General features: G+C 37.4%; 1 protein-coding gene across 2 annotated transcripts in view; it reads right to left on the reverse strand.

Annotated features, from left to right (window-relative positions):
• The window catches only part of CNTNAP4 (contactin associated protein family member 4), a 255,817-nt gene that overhangs the window by 37,137 nt on the left and 195,238 nt on the right, over nt 1-23,442 (reverse strand). For both annotated transcript variants that reach the window (XM_080646072.1, XM_080646073.1), the window contains 3 exons: nt 20,876-21,073; nt 16,469-16,625; nt 12,051-12,178 (listed from right to left, as the gene is read on the reverse strand). In XM_080646072.1, coding sequence (XP_080502198.1) covers nt 12,051-12,178; nt 16,469-16,625; nt 20,876-21,073 — 483 coding nt within the window. The remainder of the gene's footprint in view (nt 1-12,050; nt 12,179-16,468; nt 16,626-20,875; nt 21,074-23,442) is intronic.

Raw genomic sequence — 23,442 nt, forward strand, 5'->3', positions numbered from 1 at the left:
CATGGAGAAGGACTTGGGCTGGACTGATTGGAAATGTCAAGGAGGAGGAACGGGCTGGGTGAGGCGCAGATTACCAGGACAGTGGCTGAGAGGAGAGACTGACAGGTGGCTTGAGGATCAGTAGGAATGAGAAATCACGATGGAGAGACAAAGAACACAGGGGACTGTCATAGCAACATGATTTTGGCCATTGCATGTTGGAGCGGTGGTCAGTAAGGAACTCTGTGGTACCAGAGGGAAGGGGGATGAGGGTAGTAGAGGGCAAAGGGGGTCAAATATATGGTGATGGAAGAAGATTTGACTTTGGGTGGTGGGCACACAAGGAAATATACAAATGGTGTGTCATAGAATTGTACACTTGAAACTTACATAATTTTATTAAGCAATGTTACCCCAATAAATTTACTTTTAAAAAAAGAGTATCACTTAACATGGAGAGAGTGTAAAACTGAGGACTCAGTATTTTGACAGAAATTTGTTTTGGATTCCATTGACTCTATCTGCATGAAGGGCACTCTTTGGCATTGAATTGATGGAAAAAATAAAACTTACCTATGCTTTGAACCCTTACAACCTGGAAACATTTCCAAAGTACAGGGAGAGGCTGGCTCTGCACTCCCACAGAAAGCTTTAATTCAACTGGCACTTAACACCTGTTAAGGCAGGTCCTGTGGGCCTGTGTCCCTGTGCAGGGTCTTGGGTCCAGCCATGCACTCTGAAGACCATCACTCTAGGCCTGGGGGCTGCAGCATGCTCTGAATAGGTAGCCCTGTGCTGAACCGGGTCAGTGGCTGAGTGATTGGGATGTAATTTGTGCACTCAAAATTGAGGTGCAGTGAGTGAGAGGGAATCTATTGTCAAGCCCTACAGATATTGCTCTGATCTCAGAAAAAAATGTGAAGCACACATTTCCAACCATTTCTTACAAGAAATTCAGCTCCATTATAATCTTTTGGGACCACTACCTATAGATGTGATCCATCGTTGACTGAATTGTTGTTATGAGGTGCATGACTATATCTTATTTTTCTTATGAACCTGATTCAAAAAACAATTCTCAGATCATATGTAGACAATTTCAGAGCTGTATTTATTCAGCTGAGAATATACTTGGAGTGCTTTTTCCCCCTATAGACAAATGAAACCGTACATTCCTTATTTTCATTTTATAGCTAAGTATTTCTAATCTTAGATATTTTGATCTCTAGGAAAGAATGCAAGAAAATGCAAAATACCACGTTAAGGTTAACAACACATTTGTGTTCTTAAAAGTTCTTACAGTGACCCATTATTAGAAATTAGATGTCTTTCTGTTGAAAGGTTATATTATGAAAACTAACATAAAGCTATAACTTTAAATAATGGAATATTTTAAGATCTTACTTTTGGTCTGATTAGAAAGAAAAACATTCAAAATTACTTAAAGGACTAAATTAGATAATATTGTCATAAGACAAAATATCTCATCTGTTTCATTTTTATGACACAGCTAACCCAATAATGCATCCTATAGGGAGCTTTGGGGAACTGGTGGAAACAGAAGAACAATTCTTTGAATTGCTACTATCTTTATAATGAACACTTTTATAGTAATGAAAACAATTTATTACCTTTGGTAGCTTAAACACTCACACACATAATAGCACCTATTTTATTTAGTTAGCAAACCTTATTTTACAGATTCATAATAGGTAAAAAAATGAAGAATATTTTATTGGTAGAAAAAACTGCTGCTAATTTATAATAATTATAAAGAAAGCAAAGGCCAATATTTCTATGATCAAATAATGTTCTGACGTCTCAGCTCTTTACTGACTACTGAGAAGCACCCAGGAGGCCCCGGGCTGCCTCCGGGAAAGGAGGGGCAAGGAAGAACTAGAGTGCGCCCAGCGGGCAGGCCCAGCAGGAAGCAGCAGGTTTTTGAAGAGAGGATTCCTCCGCTAAGGTTTGTTTTTAGAAAATCCCTAAGCTGCACCAGTAGCAGATAGATCTGAAAGCAATCCTTTCCTCTGTGAAAGCTAGTCAGGAGAGTGAGATGCCCTTGTACATCCCAACAAAAACAGATCAAGATGTATTGTTCTAAGAAATGATAATGACTTAATTACTTAAAGTAATTAATAATGAATATGTTTTAAACTGAATTCAATATAGGGTACTAGAGATTTGGAAAGATTCCTTCATGAATGCCACCTTTTAACTTTCCAGAATTAAAAAAAAATTGTAATGGGTAACAGGATCTATATAATTACTTACTTAGAAGAGGAGATGTACATAAAGTAAAAAGAGCTCATTAGGAAAATTAGCATAGTAGAATTAAAATTACAAGTAATATCTAAAATATTTGTTTTGCTAAACTTTTATTCACAGTATTAATAGGTTATCCTTTTTAAAAATAACTTAAAGAGACAGAAAGTAGATTAGTGGTTTTCTAGCTGGGGACAGAGCTCCTGATAACAGGGGCTAAGGAGTGTGGATCTTTTGGGGGTAATGTTCCAAAGTTGTTTCTAACAGTTACATTACTGTGACCACCAAAAGCCACTGAATAGTTCACTTCACATGGTTGAATTGTATGGTATGTGAATTAGATTGTTTGAAACAATAACAAAAAAACTCCACAGTATTTGAAAAATATATTGTTTCTTAAGAAAATGTTTTACTTTTAAGATAAAAATAAAAAAGCAATGATGTGTTCACCCTACCTTTCCTTTTTTTTCAAGCACCTTATTGACTGCCATTTAAAAATCTGTAAATATTTAATGTACACAACTCAATTAGTTTGGTACCACCACTTTCCTGAAAAGTGAAGAAAATAAAATGAAATACAAAAGTGGCAAGGCAGGGATAATTTACTAGTCAGATGGCTCTTCCTGCCTGCTGAAGAGTCATGTTTAAAAGCTGGAAACAGGATTTCTTTAATAAAAACGGTTATTTTGAGTTAATTGTAGATTGCCATGCAGATATAAGAATCAGCAAAGATTGTGTGTTCCCTTTGGCTAGTTTTCCCCGATGGTAATATCTTGCAAAACTATGGTTCAGTTTCACAACCAGGATATTGGTATGGATTCCGTTAAGATGAAAAGACACATGGCCCAGCCAGCATGGCTCAATGGTTGAGTGTCCACTTATGAACCAGGAAGCCACTGTTCAATTCCTGGTCAGGGCATATGCCAAGCTGGCAGGCTCGATCCCCAGTAGGGGGCGTGCAGGAGGCAGCTAATCAACGATTCCCTCTCATCATTGATGTTTCCATCTCTCTCTCCCTCTCCCTTCCTCACTGAAATCAATAAAAATATATTTTTAAAAAAGATCACTTGTATCACCTCAAGTATTTCCCAGGCCTCCCTTTTATAGCCGTACCCTTTCCTCCTGCTCTTCCCCCCTCTTCAACCACTAATCAGCTCTTCTCATTTAAGAATGTCTTATAAATAAAAGCATACACTAAGTAGCCTTTTGAGATTGACTTTTATTTTTCCCACTCAAAATTACTCTCTGAAGATTTGCCCTGGTAGTTCATTCCTTTTTATTGCAGAGTAGTATTCCATAGTGTGGATGTACCACATTTCTCTGCAACTCCTTACCCCAGCAGCAATCTTCTCCATCTCAATTAGTGCCAATTCTGTGCCTCTGATAGTTAGACTAAACACCTTGGTGTCATTCTTGACTCTTCCTTTGGCAATCCACATCAATCCAGCAGCAAATGTTACTGCTTCCTCTGACCTGGACTCATCCTACAGCTACCATCATTGTGCCCACAGCTAAGCCACCAGGTCTATCAGCTGGGTTGGTGATATGATCTTGTAAATGCTCTCCTTGTTCAACCTTACCCTGGTGGATTTCATTAAAGCATAAGTGAGATCACACCACCCTCCTTCTCAAACTCTCTACTGGTTTCCAATGCCATTAAAGAACAAATTTTCAGAACAATCCTCCATGATGGGAGCACCAGTTTCCTCTCTGGCTCCTTCTACCATTCTCCTCTTTGCTCTCTCGACTCGAAACATATTGAACATTTTGCTATTCCTTGAGCACATCGGTTACAGTCCCATTTCTGGGTAATTATGCTGCTTTTCCCCTGTCCACAGCACTCTTTCACCGGTATACACAGCCTTGCTCCCTGATTTCTCTCAGACTTTTATTCAAATGCCACCTTCTTAGTGAGCACTTAATGACCATCCTATTTCAAATTTCCAATCTAACCCTACTCCTGCCTAAACTAAACTATATTGTATTCACAACACTTACTAGCATCTACCATACAATCTATTTTACTTACTTCTTTGTTGTTTATCACTCCAAGAGAACTCAAGCTCCAAGAATGCAGGTACTTTTGTCTATTTGTTTCTCTCTCTCTCTCTCTCTCTCTCTCTCTCTCTCTCTCTCTCTCTCTCTCTCCCCCTCCCTCCCTCCCTCTCTCTCTCTCTCTCCCCCTTCCTCTTTCTCTCTCTCTTTTTCAACCTCTCCATCCCTCCCTCCCTCCCTCCCTCTTTCTCTCTCTCTCAGGAAGGCACAGTGCAATGTTACAATGCATGGGCTTAATAAATATTTGTTAAGTGAAATGGTAAGATGTCTTTTGTCCAAGTAGCAATCAGAAAGCTTAGAGTAATTGCTCCCAGCTTGGTTGTATTATATGTATCTCAATAAGTACACTCAAATTTCTTGGTAAATAAGTAGAAAAAGGGGAGAGAGAAAAGAGAGGAAAAGAATGTGAGGAGGAGAAAAGAAAAAAAGTGGGTAAACTTTAGGAAAATTAAAGGAAACCCAAGGAAAAAATAAATTATAAAACTGAAAAGACTTTCTTAATGGTGGAGGATTATCATACACAGCAGAGCTTACAAAATTACATTATATGATTATTTGCTAAAATGGAATTGATCTGCACTCTTTTTAATGGTTTTTATGTAGTCTACCAAATGGAACAGAACTCTGTCAAACGGAAGAGAATTTAAACAAATCACTAGTCAATATCTTTTTCTAGTCTAACAATATAACTTCTGCAAAGTTATTTATTGCCTACATGAATCTTTGATTATTTAATGCATTCTGGGAGCTGTGATTTCTCAAACAACTGAACGAGTCAATGCAGATAAAATAAAGAAAGTAATTTCAATGACAAGAATTTCTTAGAACAAACAACAGAAAAATCTTTTCTAATTATGTAAGTTTTGGGAATGCCTGATTAGACATAAAATTTCAATACAATGAATTAATTGAGAAGAAATACATTTAATAAATTGGTTGAAAAGTTCAAATGCCAAAGAAATAAAAATACAACCTTGTTCTAATTAATGAGCTCAGGGCAGAAATGTAGATCATGCTTGCAACAACATATAAATGTATGTATACATTTTAGCACATAACGTCCAATATAAGAAAAAATTAATACTAATGCCCAATACTGATATGCACCCTTGTTAAGTTACTGACCTTTAAGGGTAATTATTACTTATTCATTTAGAAAAAGCAAGTCACCCACAAGGTGGAAAAATCAGTTTGGACCAAAACTTTCCACAGCAACATTCTATACCAGAAGATAAAGACACACAGTCCACAGATCTGAGAGAAAGAAGATACATCCAGTCTAACATTTTGTTAAGTGTTAAGGCAACAGGCAGACATTCTCAAATTCAGAAATCTGAGAATAAAGCACATACAAGTCCTCTGGGTAAAAAATAAAACCCTACTTCATAATGAAATATAGTAAACAGAAGTTATCTAGAAAAGCTGTGGGAGACAAGATGATCGCATCTCTCAGTGCAGAGATAGTAGGTGCACACTGGGCAAAGTCACAAAGCACGGTCCAAAACCATTACACCAGTTTCTATAAAGATTAAATGTGCTGTTACCTCATAATGCAGAAATTCCACGCCTAGAGAAGTAAAAACATATGTTCAGGAAAAGTTTATACATAGATGTTATCAACATTATTCATAATAACCTCAAAGTGGAATAATCCAAATATCTATCAATGGATGAATGGATAAACAAAAAGGGATATTATTTGGTCATGAAAAATAATGAAGTATTGATATGGATAAACTTTGGCAATACCATACTAAGTAAAAGAAGCCAGTCATGCCCTACTGGTTTAGCTCAATGGATAGAGCATAGGCTTGCGGACTGAAGGGTCCCAGGTTTGATTCTGGTCAAGGGCATGTACCTTGGTTGTGGGCACATCCCCAGTTGGGGGTGTGCAGGAGGCAGCTGATCAATGTTTCTCTCTCATCTATGTTTCTAACTCTCTGTTCCTCTCCTTCTCCCTTCCTCTTTCTCTGTAAAAAAAAAATCAATAAAATATATTTTTTTAAAAAAAGAAGGCAGTCACAAAGATCACATATTCTGTGTTTTCTTCTAAAGGAAATGTCCAGAATAAGCAAATCTGCAGAGATAAAAAATAGATCCATGATTTACTAAGGTTGGGGTGGAGGTAAAAGAGAAAAGGGGAATGTCTGCTAAATGAGTTCACGTTTTTTGGGGGTATAATGCAAGTATTCTAAAATTGATTTTGGTGATGGTCTTACAATGCTATATAATTTGCTAAAATAATTAAATACACTGAAATCTGATTAGATTGTGTACTTTAGCTTGTGTACTTTAAACAGGTGAATTGTAGGGCATGTGAACTATATCTCCATGGAGCTGTTGCCAAAAAATAAATAAATAAATAAATAAATAAATAAATAAATAAATAAATAAAGTTAAACCAGCCAAGTCTGGTTTAGAGTTCTGAGGCAACAGCATTCTCAAACATGTGCCAACTCAGCAAATACAACACTCATCAGTCTTTCTGGGGGGAAAAAACTGAAAATATCAACTACCTGACAATGCAATTCAAGAAGAAATGGATCAAAATAAAAATCAGTCAAGAATAGAGAAGCTCTGATGACAGGACTAGTGGTTAGCACTAAAAAAATAAACAACTATACAAATAATAGCAAAGCTAGCAAAAATTAGATGGTGGAGGGAGAAAAGAAAGGATAGGACAAATGAGTGCTAATTTTCCCAGTTTTCAGAATACATTAATACTGTCTAAATTTTAAATATTAGTTTACTATAAAACCTGGTAACTCTATAGCCTTTAAAAATTTTCATATTTTTTATTGTTTAAAGTATTACAAATAGTAGTACATATGTCTCCTTTTTTCCCCCCCATTGATCTCCACCCCTCCCGGGCCTCTCCTACCACCATCCCCCAGGCACATGCCCTCGCTCCTCCCCCCAGTGTCTTGCATCCATTGGTTATGCTTATATGCATGCATACAAGTCCTTTGGTTGAAGTTGTGAGGAATCATTCAATTTGAATATATATTTATCAGATATATACATAATATAAAGCAGTAATTTTAGCTTCATTTCAGTTTCTTCTTTCTTCCTTGATTTCAATTAATAAAGTTTTTTTTTAAATATATTTTATTGATTTTTTACAGAGAGGAAGGGAGAGAGATAGAGAGTTAGAAACATCGATGAGAGAGAAACATCGATCAGCTGCCTCCTGCACACCTCCTACTGGGGATGTGCCCGCAACCAAGGTACATGCCCTTGACCAGAATCGAACCTGGGACCCTTCAGTCCGCAGGCTGACACTCTATCCACTGAGCCAAACCGGTTTCGGCTCAATTAATAAAGTTTTATAAATTTATTTAGAAATCTGTTTTTTTATTTTTCTGTCTAGGGCAGTGGTTCTCGACCTGGAGCAATTCTGCACCCCAGGAGACATTGGAAAGGTCAGAAGATATATCTAGTTGTCACAACTGGGAGAGCAGTGCTACTGGCAGCTAGTGGGAGAGGCCAGGAATACTGCCAAATGCCCTACAGCGCCCAGGACAGCCCCAACCATAACAAGGAATCATTCAGTCCTTTGCCAAGGTTGGGGAATGCTGCCCTAGAGACATCTAGCAATGTCTGGAATGATTCTCACTGGTGTTAATCAGTATTTCTGAGTATTGTGACTCTTGGTGATTATTAAACTCTTTTCTTTGAGATTTCTGTATATCTTAACATTTTATAATGATTATGTATCAATCAAAACATTAATGTTTAATATTTAAAACAATGAATAAAGGTGTATATATATATATATATATATATATATATATATATATATTTGTCAAGAAATGATATTATTGTAGTCCTGAGAATTATTAGGATTCTTAGCCTCAAAATAATGGACATCTTTTGAAAGTGTTAGCAAGAACATTTGTTTCCTCACGTTTGAAATTTCTTAAATATAAATTTTTAGTAACACAAGTCTTTTCTAAAGAACAGAAAACAAAACAGAGCAAAATAGGTCACAAAATATTTTTTTCTCAGAGAAAAGTATGTTTCCATTTTATAAAGACACTATATTATTTAAAAAGTGAAAAGCAAAAAGTATTAATATGAACTAAAATCATATGAAAGCACTTTCATGCCACCAGGCCAAGTACATTGCTGAGAAATGGCTCAGCTGGAACGAGGTGCTCAACTTCTATGTGAGTTTTTAATTGGGAAAGCCTTTCAATATAACCAACTCCTTACATTAAGCGTATATCTCTGCATATCATTTAATTGCTTATACAAGCAAAAACTTATTCCTGTCTCTCAGGAACAATTCACAAGCTACAGGTTTCTTGAGCTGTGTGTGATAGATCATTCTCCTTCTTTCATAAACTGCTCTTTATTGATTATCTTTCATGTAACAGGTAATGTACTAGGTACCAGAAACTCACTGATAAATGAAGAATGGACCTGCTCTTGAGAGGCTCGAAAATACTGAAAAGCCAGTCTGAGAAATACGTGTTTATAATATGTTCAACATTCCTTGAAAGTGTAGGATCAAGTATTCTAGAGACCAGCAGAAGGTTCATGGAGAAAGGGCTTGAATCTGAGGGACAGTTTTCAGCAAGAGGACTGGGAGGTTTCTCAGATGAAGGAAAACAAGTGAAGAGGAAGTGAAGCCAGATGCTGTCAGTGGTTCGTGAGTGTTCTTTGTGCTGTGAGATCTGCAGAACTAGGGGATAATCCCGGTAGATGTCTTCTTGAGGGATGCTCAGAAACATTTAACCCTGTGTGCCAATACTGGACTTCTACTCTTCCTCCTTAGCATGTGTGGAGAGTTCTGAAGATACTCCAACCACAGCCAGCATGCTCTCCAGGTAATTCTTAGGCATATGGAAGTTGAGGAACAGGGTACTTCAAAGATGAAGATGTCCCCACTGCTCCAGGGAGAGTGAATAGAAAGGAAAGTACAAGAGAGGGTCCTCCTAATTATAACATAGATATTTATAAATTAAATTATTTATGATTATTTCCATATTCACAAATACATTAATTCATTACTAAGTTTTATGCCTGCTGCACAACTTTAAAGGCAGCTTTATCATTCATAGCTGTTGTATTTTAGGTAAAACATTCCTAATGGTGTTATCAATGATTTCTGACATCGAACAATAATAGCAGAAGTAATACGGAATTTCAGAATCACCTACATTTTTTTTAAAGATGAAAAGAAGGACTTAGAAAAAGAAATATTGATTAATTAGGGGAAAGCTTGTGTCTGGAACCAGTAAGTCTCATACTCATTTTTGTTTATTTGTCCTGCTTTCTCGAGGGTTTTCTTCTTTCCCAGAAAAACAGGCTTGATGTAAAATTTTCAACATCTTTAGTCTGTGTGATAAAACCAAAATGTTTTTATTGCCATCTTTCTATTTTTCTTTTTAAATCTAAAACTTCCTTGTCTCAGTGAAGGGTACTAGCACCCTTACTGTCCCAGTGAAGGGCACTAGCATCTTTATTGCCTCCATGGAAGGCACTAGAAGCTTTATTGAAATCAGAAATCTGGAGATCATCCTCAGACCCTTTCAGCCTCAACTTCCATCTAAATCACATTGAATGCACCTCTCTCATTGAGCCCCTTCTTTAAGCCCCATCCAATGATTGCTTAGTTCAAGCCCTCATCATTTTTCCTTGTCTTACATTACAGGTTATTTTGTTGGTCTTTAGGTATATAATTGGTCTTCATTATTTCATTTAGATCATGAAGTTTAAGCTATTTCTCAGCCTTAAATGTTCCAGTCCTAATGCCTTCCAGATAATGACCACATACCTTTCTTCCATTTATAAAGCCCACAGTGCATGATCCTGTATATAGAAGCCCCCAATATCTACACAGTCTATCTCACTTGGAAAGAATAAAGATGTGCCTAGAGCATTTCACCTACAGGGAGCAGATTTTCCATAGAGAGAAAAGGGGGCAGCCTTTTTTTCTGCAGCCATTGCTCCTCTTACTGAGAAAATGTAAAAAAGCCCTTCATACAGAAACAGGTCTACACCCTCATGTGAGGCTAAACCTCACCCTAAACAGATGTAGGAGACACACTGTCATGAGAGGCTGAGCCTCAACCCTAAACAGATGCAGAAGACAATAAGGCCAAGGAAAGCTCTCAACTACTGTTTTATTAATAAGTCAGAGATTAATTAGCAGGTCTCTAAGTACTTCAACTAGCTGTAAATTCTTATTCCTAATGTTGGTACCCTCCCCCTATATCTCTATGGTCACAAACATTTAATACTCAGCACTAGTGACATTTAGGACAGATTGCTGTAGAATACTGTCCTGTGCACTGAAGGATATTTAGCAGCATTTCTGGCCTCTCCCTCTAGGTGACAGGAGCATTCAACCACACACACACACACACACACACACACACACACACACACACACACACACAAGACAGCCCAAAATGTCTCCAGATATTGCCAAAAGTCCACTAGGGGTGGGTCAGGGAGGAGTCACCTTGGATGGAGAATCACTGCTCTAAGTAAAAAGGTGCTGTGTGCTTATGTTGATGGCAGTAAGTTTTTGAGAAAGAAATCCTAAGGGCTTGAGCTGGTAGTGACCTCAATCAAAGCAGAGGAATTGAGGCAAATGAAAATAAGGGGATGTAGGAAGCCAACCTGAGCTCCTGAAAGGTTAGGATCAGAGCCAGCAGTGGAGGGTGCATGTGATGTATAAAACACTTGCTCTATAGTCACAAAGTTGTTGCCCTGCCTGGATGCATCTGAGTTTACAACCTCATCTCTTTGCACATAATTTTTCTCTCCATGAAATACCCTGTGTCATCTTCATGTGATTCTGTAAAGCCTACTGGCAGAATAGGAAGTTGAGCTGATAAAGATTAGCAATGGTAGGTATAATGGCAGACAGTTTTTTTTAAATGTATATATAAATTTTTATATCCCAGTATCATTTTTGCTTTTTAACTAAGCAACTTTGTCTAGTATCCCTGTAAATCCACTGAATTGTCAGATCATCTCTTCCTCTGTTGAGGCCTAGAATAAAATTTTATTTTACTGTATGTTTTTAGAGTAAATAAACATTTCTTCTATTTCCATTTTAAGTTTTGGAAAAACTAAAAGCTTAAATATTTAATGATTCAGTCTCTATAGGTATAACTGATTTCTAAAAGCTTATAAATGGATACACATGCTTATTTCATTCCCTGATGAAAATATATATTTTCTGTGCAACTATATTTGAATCTTAAAACTCTGGTTTAGGGTGTTAATACACTGAATATACACAACAGCATGTCCCACTGAGATCCATAAACACACACACACATACACACACAGAAAAAAAAAAGATATTAAAAATTGAAATATGTCTGATTATACTGACATTTTACTCTATTTCTAATCCCATCCCCCACCCCCCAGGCCCAACAATAGGAAACTGACATACATTGGTAACAATTTTGAACAGCACTGAGGCTTTCCTACACGGGTAACAGCATGTGGGAATTGAGGAGTGCTGGAACGTGTTTCTGAACCAATCATTCAGAAGCTTAGGAGTTTCTTTCTCTTGATCTTAAGAAGGTTTGCTATTCTAGCATTTATGACAGGGCTTTGCACACTGTAGAGGTATTTTATTTGTTGGCTGACTAAAAAACTGTTTCAGACATTACCTATGCGATTTCACAGTAAGATCTGATTAATTACATTATGATAAAAACATGATTCATAAGAGGCATCAATTTCCTCAGATAAGCTACCAACACATGGCCACCACTTACTGTCTCCCCGGCAGAGTAGAGGCCCCAGCTTGTAAGCTGCTTCTGAATGTGGACGGCCTGTGTCTGTGATCACTATCTTAGTCACTGGCAGATGTTCTTTGTAGGAAAGGAATCCAGTGTCATTGGTCCTAAAAAATAGTAACAACAAAATTCTTAAAATTACTCTGATTAACATAATTATCAAATAAACAATAGGCCTTATTACATTTCAAAGCCAAGATGTTCTGAGCTAAATTTGCACACACAAGAGTAAGACTCAAATTGCTCATCTGAGCATATAAAAATATGGCAACATTTTAATTTCTCTTGCAGACAGAATCGAGCTGGTGATTTTTAAATTCAGTTGGCCATTTTCTACCTTAAAATAGAATGGTTTAACCCATTAGCATTTAGTATAATGACTGATACTGCATTTTTAGATCTACCATTTTGATTTTTTTTTTCTTTTTCTTTTGTTCCCTTATGATGTCTTATGTTTCTTTCCCCTATTTCCTGCCTCCTCTTGGTTTACACCATATTTTTTTATTTATGTCCTTTATTCACTTTTTAGCTATATGTCTCGTTGTATTTTAATATTTGCTTTATTGATTATAAAATGCAACCTTAATTTATTACAGTCTACTTAGATTTTACATTGTATTATTTAATATAAAATGTTAGCTTCCTACAGGATAATTTCTTTAACACTCCCTCCCAAAACACACATATACCTGTTCTTTGTGCTGCTGTTGTAATATATGTAACAACAGATGTTATAAACTTTACAATAGTCCAGATGTTTTAAATTTTATAATTCAACGGTAAAGTTTAATTTATTTTTTATTAAGAGAAAATATTACATTTACTGACATATTCACAATTTCTAGATTCTTTATTCCTTCCTGAAGTTCTGAGTTTTCTGTTATTATTTCTCTGAAGAATATCTGTTAGCATGTCTTATGGTACAGCTCTGTTGGCAAAAATTCTCTCAGCATTTAATTTGAAAACAACTCCTTTTATCTTCATTTTGAAATACATTTTGCTTACAATAGAATTCTAGGTTGACCTTGCTTTTTCTTTCAAACACATTAAAGATCTCATTCCATGAACTTCTGACATGTCTTCAGATGAGAGGTCAGCCTTCATTGGTATCCTTGTTCCCTGTATGGAAGGTGTCCCACCAGATCCACACAACCTGGCTACTTTCAAACATTTATCTTTATCCTTAGATTTTAGCCATTTGCACAATAAGTCAAGGTGTATTTTTCTCTTTTTATTCTGCTTGATATTCTCTGAGTTTCTGGAATGTATTAGTTATCTTTTATAACATAACAAATTACGCAAAAACTTCGTGACTTAAAACAGCACCATTTATGATCTACATCCTAGTCAGGACTCTGGGCGAAGCTTCAAGGGATCCTTTGGCTCAGGGTCTCTCCCAAGGCTCCAATCAAAGCTTTAGTGAGGACCCCAGTCATCTCAGTGCTTGACTGTGCAGGGATCAGCTTCCAAGCTCACGGAAGCGGGTATTGGCAGTGTTCTTTGTCAATTGTTGGACTGTTATTCACTGGCTGTTGGCTGAAGGCCACTCTCGATCCTCTGCCACATGGGCCTCTCCTCAGGACAGATCTCAAATGACAGCTTGTCTTATCAGAACAAGAAAGCTAGAAGAGTCAAAGAGAGAGGTAAGGAGGCTCAAGCAAGTCAGAAGTCAGTCTTTTGTAATCTAATCTCAGGAGAGTTGTCTCATCACCTTTACCACATTCCATTCATCAGAAGCAAGTCACAGGTCCAGGCGACCCTCAAGGAGAGGAAATTCCATTGTGAGGTGACTAATAGGCAGTGCGGATCATCTCGGGGCCATCTTGAAGGCTTGCTACCATAGACATTTATTAAACAAGATTGCGAAATTTTCAGCCATTGTTCATCAAATATATCTTTGCCTCATTTTATTTCCTATCCTTCCAGGACTCCACTTTCTTGCCCATTAAATCACTGATGTTTTTCCAAAAGTCACAAAGGTTTTGTTAATTTTGTTCCCTCTTTTTTTTTTTTATTGCTCCTGTGTTCTTCAGATTTAATAACTTCTATTGATCTGTCTTCAGGTTCGTTGAAGATTTCTTCTGCGATCTCCTGAACTGAAGTCCATCCATTGAATTTTTCATATCAGATGTGCCTTCCTATTCTAAAATTTCAATTTGCTCCTTTAATGTAGTTCTCATTTATCTGCTTAGCGTCCCCTCTGTTCACTTGTGATTATGTTTATCTAAATGTTGGGACATGTTTACAATAATTGTTTTAAAGTTTTTGCCTGCTAATCAAGCATGTGTCCAGGGCTTGTTTCTAATAAGTGCTTCTATTTTCTAGACTTTCAATCAGAGTTGACTCTTTTTTTTAAATATGCAATAATTATTATATTGTTCTGGACATTGGGGGTGATACTGTAGAGACTGTGGGTTCTGTTATTGTTCTGAAGATTCATTTTTGTTTTCTCGGGCAGTTAAATCACAACTTACCACAATAAATTATGTACGCTTGGTTTTACACTTCATTAGGGTAAGCCTATGTCAGTTTTGCTCTTAGCTTTCAATTACAGTCTTTGCTTTAAAGACATAGACCTTCTATCATTTCTATGGAAAGCTGAGGGGTTTATAAAACCCCTCAGTGAGACTTAAACTCCACATTCTGAGTCTCCTCTGGTAGTCGCTACTGAAACCTCTGTAGCTTGCTCAGTTTTCCAGTTGGATCCTCTCTGCTTGGTTTCTAGAAATCTCCTCTGTGCCTGTGCAGCTCAGGGCTCAGATGAGGACGAGGAAAGCTTACATGGTGGACGCCCCCAGGTTTTCTCTTATCTGGGATTCCCATTCTCCCCTCAACATCCAGCCATTCTGGCAGCCCAAACTGTGCTCTGATACCTCTTAACCCCGCCCCCAATAAAATCTAGTTATTCTCTTTGAGTTCTAGCCACCACATATCATGTGATCTGATTAGTTCCCTCAAAGAAAAGGCATATAAACATAATCTCAACCACTTGAGTTCCCGTCTTCCAAGGCTCAATGGCTCCCAACCCTAGCAGTTTCTACCTATATTTGGTTGTTTTCCACTTACTTCAAGTAGTTGTTCTTATAAATAGCTTTTCTGGGATTATAAATGTTCTCTGAGGAAAGTTATTTCTATGCAAACTACATAACCATAGCAGAATTTAATATAAAAAGTTTCAATATCTTATGGTTGAAAATTATTTTTGATGAAGAATATGTTATGGAGGTATTAGAGAGTTATTGGTGATTACGTTAGTTTTTTTCTTCTGTTAAGCATTGCTATGAACATTTTATTCACATTTTAAAATACAATATTACTCCGCAGGTGTTTTTATGAAGGCAGTGAGAAATAAGAGAATACAAATTTTTAAAAACTAGACTTTGAGTAAGAGACAATATCCTTTATACCAAACAGGTAATAGTAAAAGTACAATCATGACACTATATCGATGCCACTTTCTAGGGTATTCCAAAATAATCTGTCTTTTGCTACAACATAGACTTGATGTTTGCCAAATATATCAATGAAACAGCCAGCATACGATTTAAAATGTGAACTCAATTGACAATGAACTGATTACTGGAATTAATGTACATTCTGTAACCAAAGCAATCATATTTATAGCCAGATTGACTATTAATATTTTTAAAAATAATTATTATGTGCAGATCCAGGTGCACAGTAGTATAACATACATATGGTATGTTGAACCGTGAATATGGAAATTAAAAAATATTTTCACTTCACAAATAAAATCCAACTCTAGTAAAAAATAGAATATATGTATTTTTAAGTTTTCAAATGGAAACACATATTTAAGACTTTTATTCTATTTAAAGAATATTTTAAGTTCAATTTTCAAATCCCTCAAATGTTACAGATTTCCTCTTTCAAAATATGATAAACAATAGAACATTAGTTCTTTGTTGGGTTGTCTTTTAAAAAAATAAAAAAGCTACATTTTTATAATTGTGGGAAATTCTAAGTTTACATTTTTAAAGGTTTTAGTAGCAATTATTGAGGAAATGTGCTTTAGTAATTACTGGCTGTAAATATATTTTGAGAATAATAGAATGCTTAATTACACTTAATTTCAAAGAGAATGATAACTGACTAAGAATGAAGAGGAAACGTGAAACAGATGCCTCTTTCATTGTATTACAAAAATAAAACATACATGACTAAACAGTCCATTACAAAAAAATTGAAATAAAAGGACATTGATCTTAACATTTAGGACTCAGACTGATTATAACACATTTCATCAAAACATACTTGCATCTAATTTCTTCACTGTCCACACATGTTCAGTATCTACCTAGCTCTACATGTTTTAAGTGATCCATTTAAAAAGATAAATTTTTTTTTTTGGTGAAAGGAAATCATATGGAAATCACCATTCATTCCGGTCAGCATCGCAGTTGCAGTAATACTGAGAATCAACGCAGTTCCCCTCTAGTCCACAACCACATTTTTGAGGATCAGGCAAAGAACCTCCCCAATACGTGTGTGTCTCATTGGTTCTTCCAACCCACCAGCTCAGAGGGGTCCCATCTGAAAGACAAATGCATGAAATGTGACATCTGCTTTATACCCCCTGCCTTCTGTCTCAAGCATAATGCCTCTCCTTCCCAAATCATTAAAAAAATAATTAAAAGGAGAAAGACAAAGGTTGACTTAATGCAGTGATAGTCAAAACATTGTAATTGATGGCATTTCCTGAAGAAAGCTTTTTAAAAATATTTTATTATTTAAACTCAAATGATTGATATATTTTTCTTTGTGTAGAAAAGACACCAGCAATTCCTATTTAACTCAGGCATGATAGTAAAAATGTATTGAAAGCAGTTCACATATGTAATTTCTTTTAAAATAATTTTTGAAACAAGTTGGCATAAAAATATAAACCAGAGTAATTAACATGTCAGAAACAAAACTGATATGAGATAATAAAATGGCCATTAAAACATTATAGAATGTTATAATATAAAGTCAGTGATTTTTTTTTATTGTTGTTAATGCTCACCCACGGATATTTTCACCATTTAATTTTTTAGAGAGAGTGGAAGGTAGAGGAAGGGAGAAAGAGAGAGAAACATCGATGTGAGAGAGACACATCAATTGGTTGCCTCCTGCACGTCCCGACCAGGCCAGGAATCCAGCCTGCAACAGAGGTGCATGTCCTTGACTGGAATCAAACCTGCAATGGGCTAAAGTGAAGGATTTATCTGAATATATGTATTGGCTAAAATAGAGTAGCTGTTTATTAAACATTGGGGATGGTATGGCACTTCCCTGTCATGATTTAAGATTTATTTGGAAGTATGTATTTTTCTCTTTCATTTAATGGCTCGGCTATTTATTTGGAGGCTACAGAATAACACTGAAAGATCAAACAGTACATTCAAAAACAAAGTTTTCCTTAACCAACTGCATTTCTTTCTATGATGAATGTTCGGCTATCAGCTCCTTCTCAGAGTTAAAACTAAACCTGATGTCAAGAAACTAGAGCAAAGAATAGACAGAAGAGTCAGATAGGATTTTGAGAAAAGGAGGTAAAGCATGCAGGCAATATCTCATTTAAAAAAGAGAGAGAGGAAATTGTAGTAATTGGAAAATCAAATCAGCATGAGAAGAATGTGAGATCAAATCAGTCAGCTATCCAAAAGTGCTTGATCCTTTTTCTGTTGACTTTCAAACCTTTTAAGTTATCATCAGCCCCACTAAAAATCTGGAACTTTTACTAATTTCCCCTTTACTTACAAATGCCAGTGCTCATTATAACTTACTGTTACAATAGGATCTTAGGACCTTACTAGAGCTGGCAACCTCTCTCCCAGCATTACTATACATGAGATCAGGCAAGCCAAAAGTAAGGAGTTAGCAAAAGCTTGTGTTGTGCATAAAGATATTATCAAGAATCTTCATTTTTAAAATTGCATAATTAATTCATAAGCAGAAGGTGAAACCTATTTAAAACATTTACCAGAGATATTTCAATATACTGCTTAAAACACTATGTGTTCATGGATTAAAGAGAAAATAAATCATCATTCCTAAACAATGAATAATATTTTAACCTCTAAATGTTCTATCTTCCTTATAAAGTAGAAACGACTGAATGTTTAGTGGTACCAACTACATTTGGTTCCATCCAAGACTTTTTAAAATGTCCAAAAGAATTTAAGTAAGTATAAGAAAGAATTAAGAAAATCATATAAAATATCATGATCATGGTAGAACATTCCACTTCCCATAGTTAAAATCCCTGTGACTTGTGTATTCACACGGATCGTCCTTCTAATGTGCAGAGTCGGTGGATCCACAGTCTACATGATTCATCTGCAATGATGGCACCATTATTACTTGACTCTGCCACAGCTTCAATATCTGAAACTGTGAATTTAACTTGTCTGGCACCATCTTCTTGTTTTTCCCTCTATATTTCTAAATTTGACCTCAAAATCCAAATTGTTCTGTCTTTTTAGGTTTTTCTCCTCAAATCCATTCACATGAATTCCAGGGTCATGGACCTGAGAAAATGTGTGTATTTAACAACTCTCATCATCCCTTGTCCTACAGCGTTCTAGACTTTACTCCTTTCTTCACTATGGCGCTCACGCCTGGCTGAAACACTGGCCATGAAGTGAGGGAATGGGGGGCTTTTCTTCAACTCTATGAGGTCCCCCTCACTTTGTGTGGTGCTTGCTCACTAACCCCTTGGAGCTATTGTTTTCTGATTCTGTTAGATTGACTCACTTGTGATTTGAATGGTTGTCTTTCCTTTAGTCTTTCTTTTAGTTAAGTCACTTAATTCATTTCATTCCATAGCATTCATTTACCCTTTTGTAAGTGTGGTTCTCTTTCTCTTAGAATATACTTCCATATTTGCTTATCTATACTTTAGATTCCAAGATCAATATTTAACAACAAGGAACAATCAGTTGCACACTAAGCTGCTATGTTGACTATAACTGTGACATTCTGGAGAGCAGGGATCGAGAGGACCTCACTCCATGCACTTTGTATGTGTTCTGCACCCAGTCATCACCGCACCTGGGGGGCTGGTACCACTGGCCACATTTCAGAAAAGAGAAAATTGAGAAAATTCCCTCCATCTAAGTTCTATACCTAGTCAACAAGAGACTAGAAACTTGAACTTAGATCTCTCCCCACCTCTGAACCCTGTGCTCTTGGCACTACAACTATCTGATGGAGAGTCTCAGATGGGATTGAAGTTTCAGGGGGATGAAATTTCAGCAAGAGACTAGCAAGACGGAGTAAAAGACTGAATGAGATTTTTAAAAAGGAGGGAAAGGAAGGAGAAGGAGGAGGAGGGGGTAGAAGCCAGGCATGGGGAGGAAAACCTGGCTGTATTAAGTGGCTGGAAAGTAAAGAGAAGAGGAGCTTAACTGAAAACAAAATGTCCAAATGTCATATCAAGAGTTAATGTTTCAGCATGATCCAGATGACATCTGATAATCACACATGAAACACATTCCTTCTAAAATTCTTGTCGTTCTATCTGGAACTCCAACCTCCCTTACGATGACAAACAGGAGTGAACACCGACAAAGTCGCTTCATTGTGCTGAGGGTCTTAGAATCTTCTCCACCTTCTAAAGAAGAAATACACCTACTAGGATATTCCTGCCAGAAAACAGTGCTGGGGTGTTGCATGAAGGTTGCATAAGCAGGCAGGTCCAGAATAGGCACTTCTGGTGTCCAGACAGAAGAGTCTGTATTGGACAGACAGGGAACAGGAAGGCACTGAAGCTTCTTAAATAGAAACATGTCGTGGTGGCAGCAGTATTTCTTAAAGGTTAATATTTTTCATAATAATCAGGATTTTGGCCCCGCCGGCATGACTCAGTGGTTGAGCGTTGATGTATGAACCAGGAGGTCACAGTTCAATTCCCGGTCAGTGGACATGCTGTGTTGTGGGCTCATCCCCAATGCGGGGTATGTAGGAAGCAGCCAGTCAATGATTCTCTCTCATCATTGATGTTTCTATCTTTCTCTCCCTTTCCCTTCCTCTCTGAAATCAATAAAAATATATTTTTTAAAAAAGATCAGGATTTTGGATTATACAGCAGATGGTTAGAAGGTATGGAAAGGTCAAGCGGGAGGCCAGTTGAAATCTCTCACAGTGACTAAGAACTGGGTCACAAAGAACTAGAGTAAGGCAGAACTGTAGGGCCTAGATGTTCTCACATAATGAGATGCCCTAAAGGGAAAAAACACAAAACCCAAAACAGAACTTAGGAGCAGACTGGTTATTAGAAGGAGCACACGAGAAAGAGTCAAGACGGTCCCACTGGAGCTACTAAAGAAACTGGGTTTGCAGCGGCTATTTTAATTTCCAACTATACCCAGAGGCTCACTGTCAACAGTCCATGAAAAAGAGTCACACAGAACAGTCACTTTCCGAAAACGAAGTCATATTTTTATTAGCTCTCTTCCACGATAAAACAAATGGCACGTGTTGCGTGCCCTTTGGAAGGGTAAACACTGAATTGGCCGAGTATCGGAATGAAGCTTTCTGTGCAGTCATCAGATTAAGGCCAGGAGAGGGCTCAAAGCAATCAAGGCTTTGAACAAAGCTCAGCGTAAACTGACCTTGTTCTTTTCTTCAGGCACAGACCTCTGTGACTTCCAGACTGTGACATGTTTGCTGAATGTACAGGGAGATGCCCTCTCAGCGGCGATACGCCACCGCCCCGGCAGAATTCGAGTCCTCAGGAACTGGTGCGGTAAAGCGCGCTGTGCGGGGTGTGTGGGGGGCAGAGGCCTCAGTTTACCCACCTTGCCTATTTACAAGCCGCGACTTCTTGCAGTAGTAGGCCAGCTCCTGCTCACAGTGCTCCGCACGGGTGATCGTGGCCTGGAGTTGCTCCAGGCTGCCCACGTACTCAAAAACACCAGCATACGGGTTCTCCGGGTGAGTGCTTCTCACTCTTGTTAACTCTGAGCCGTTGTGCTGGATGGTGGTCCATGCAGTTTCTTGGATGCAGAAATGGGGGAAGAAAGAGAGGAGACCATCACTAGTCTGCAAAAGTTAAAATAAATAAAGAAAATCAAAATCACCTTTTATCTGAGACAAATTGTTCTAGTCATAAACCTCTCTGTGAGGTAGAATCAACACAAATGGATTCTTAAAATTTAATGAAAAATATATAAATAATTGTTTTTGAATTATAGTAAAGTGATCCTATTCCCTGAAATGTATACAATTGCAAAGCATTTGCAGTCGTTTTGTTTTCATATAATTTAGCCAGACAATATTTATGGTAAAAATATTAAATTTCTGCCAAAACCGGTTTGGCTCAGTGGATAGAGCGTCAGCCTGCGGACTGAAGGGTCCCAGGTTCGATTCCGGTCAAGGGCATGTACCTTGGTTGCGGGCACATCCCCAGTGGGAGGTGTGCAGGAGGCAGCTGATCGATGTCTCTCTCTCATCGATGTTTCTAGCTCTCTATCCCTCTCCCTTCCTCTCTGTAAAATATCAATAAAATATATTTAAAAAATATATATATTAAATTTCTGTGGTATGTTTCATTTAATCAAATCTGGTGTTCTACTTTTTAAAGATGCATCAACATTTTATTTTCCTTCAGGAAAGAAAAAAATACTACTTATTATAATTGTAAAACATTATGGAGTGTTGATACACCCAGAATTCAAAGATGTTACAATGTGAAAAAAAGCATATCTCAGAATTTGTAAAATATTTTGAATTACACAATGTAAGCAATGAATTTTGTAGCCTTTTAAAATTATTCATGTTACCTGCAAAAAAAAGTCAAAATGTTATGGCTTGATGTATCTCTCTCCTCAGACAGCATTCAATTATGAGTACATGTCTATTTCATTATATAGTCAAGCTTGACATATTCATTTGGTATCATGTGATCTGCATTATTATGCAATGCAACAGGAAGTTACTCTTTTGAACTGAGCACAACTGATTCAGCACCAGCAACTCAACTAACACAACAAATAATCACTATTAACACCTGACAAAGTATGCAAACACTTGCATCATACTGATTAGCCGAAGTATTTAGAGGAAATAAAATCCCTCCATTGTTTATAACAGAAGATAGGCATAATGTATCTATCCTTCGACTTTTCCAGCAAGACTTCATATTATATTCACTGTGACATATGCAGGCACAGGAACAGATTAATCAAAAGTTCTCTGATTTAATAGGTAAGAAAGAGATTGGAAGTTGTCAAAACCCTGGTATGCATGTGCTGTTAAGTCGCGTATCTTTCTGTACTCAGAGAAACAGTCCAAATTAGAGAAAAGCAGTGGGTAGCATTCACTGCCCCCCCTTTTTAGCTAACATATTCATATTCACATGGTTCAGCATCAAACCCAGATAAGGAAGTATACTTTGAGAAATTTCACCCCCAGCCCTCCCTTAGTCATCAGAAGTTTGAACAGAGAAGCCTGCTAAATAAATGACATTGGACACAAATTTGACAGCCTTCCGGCGATGTATGTGTGGATCATTATTTTCCCCTGAAACAATAGCTATTACTTTTATTTCTGCCTTGCCCCTCAGCTCACTAGAGAGCTTCCTCAGTAAAACACTCTGTGGAGGAGGCCAGGCTATGTAAGCTAATGAAATTAACTGTGGGTGGCGGGGCGGCACACAGTGAGGGGCAGACTTGGCAGGGATGGGGCCCCTACGAAAGTCAGGGGAAACCTGAGCCTCCGTCTCCAAATTTGGAAAATACAGTCGCAGTGGGTAGGTCTGAAGTTCTATGATTTTAACGAGGCAAATCTGCCAGCCTCGCCTCGGTTGGACTCTGCTTTTATTGTTCAGCAGAACAATTCATCTTGTCTCGTGGTAAATCAAAGGCGCACAGAAGAAGCTCGGTTGTGCTGAGCCCCTGCCAGGGGCCAGGACAGTAAACCTGCCTGAAACCTTTGTCGCTAAGCCTTTGGGTCACACTGAGAAGGACTCCCCCATAATTTAGCACTGGGTCACAATTAACACATGATTCGAAAGGCCTTTTAAGTTGCTGCGAGAGATTCAAGGCCTCAGCACAAGACAACCATTGAAGAGCAGCTCCTAACAGTGTTTCCTTTTGAATTCTGTAATTTCAACATTATGATCATTCCTGTAAGAGGTTTTAGTTTCTAATAAAAAGTGCTACAACTCAGGAAGTTACCCAAACAATCTAGATTTCCAGGGCATGGCAGAGACAATGAACTCATCACAATGGATTCCGAGCAACGAGCAACGGAGAGGGGAGCCTAGCAGCCATGTTCCCCATCTTTACTAAATTAATTTACAGCCTCCTTACTGCTCTTTCACACATCTGATGTTTCTACACACACCTATTTAGAAATTACAGCT

This window comes from Plecotus auritus (genome assembly GCF_963455305.1).
Source record: "Plecotus auritus genome assembly, chromosome: 10".
Taxonomy (NCBI): Eukaryota; Metazoa; Chordata; class Mammalia; order Chiroptera; family Vespertilionidae; genus Plecotus; species Plecotus auritus.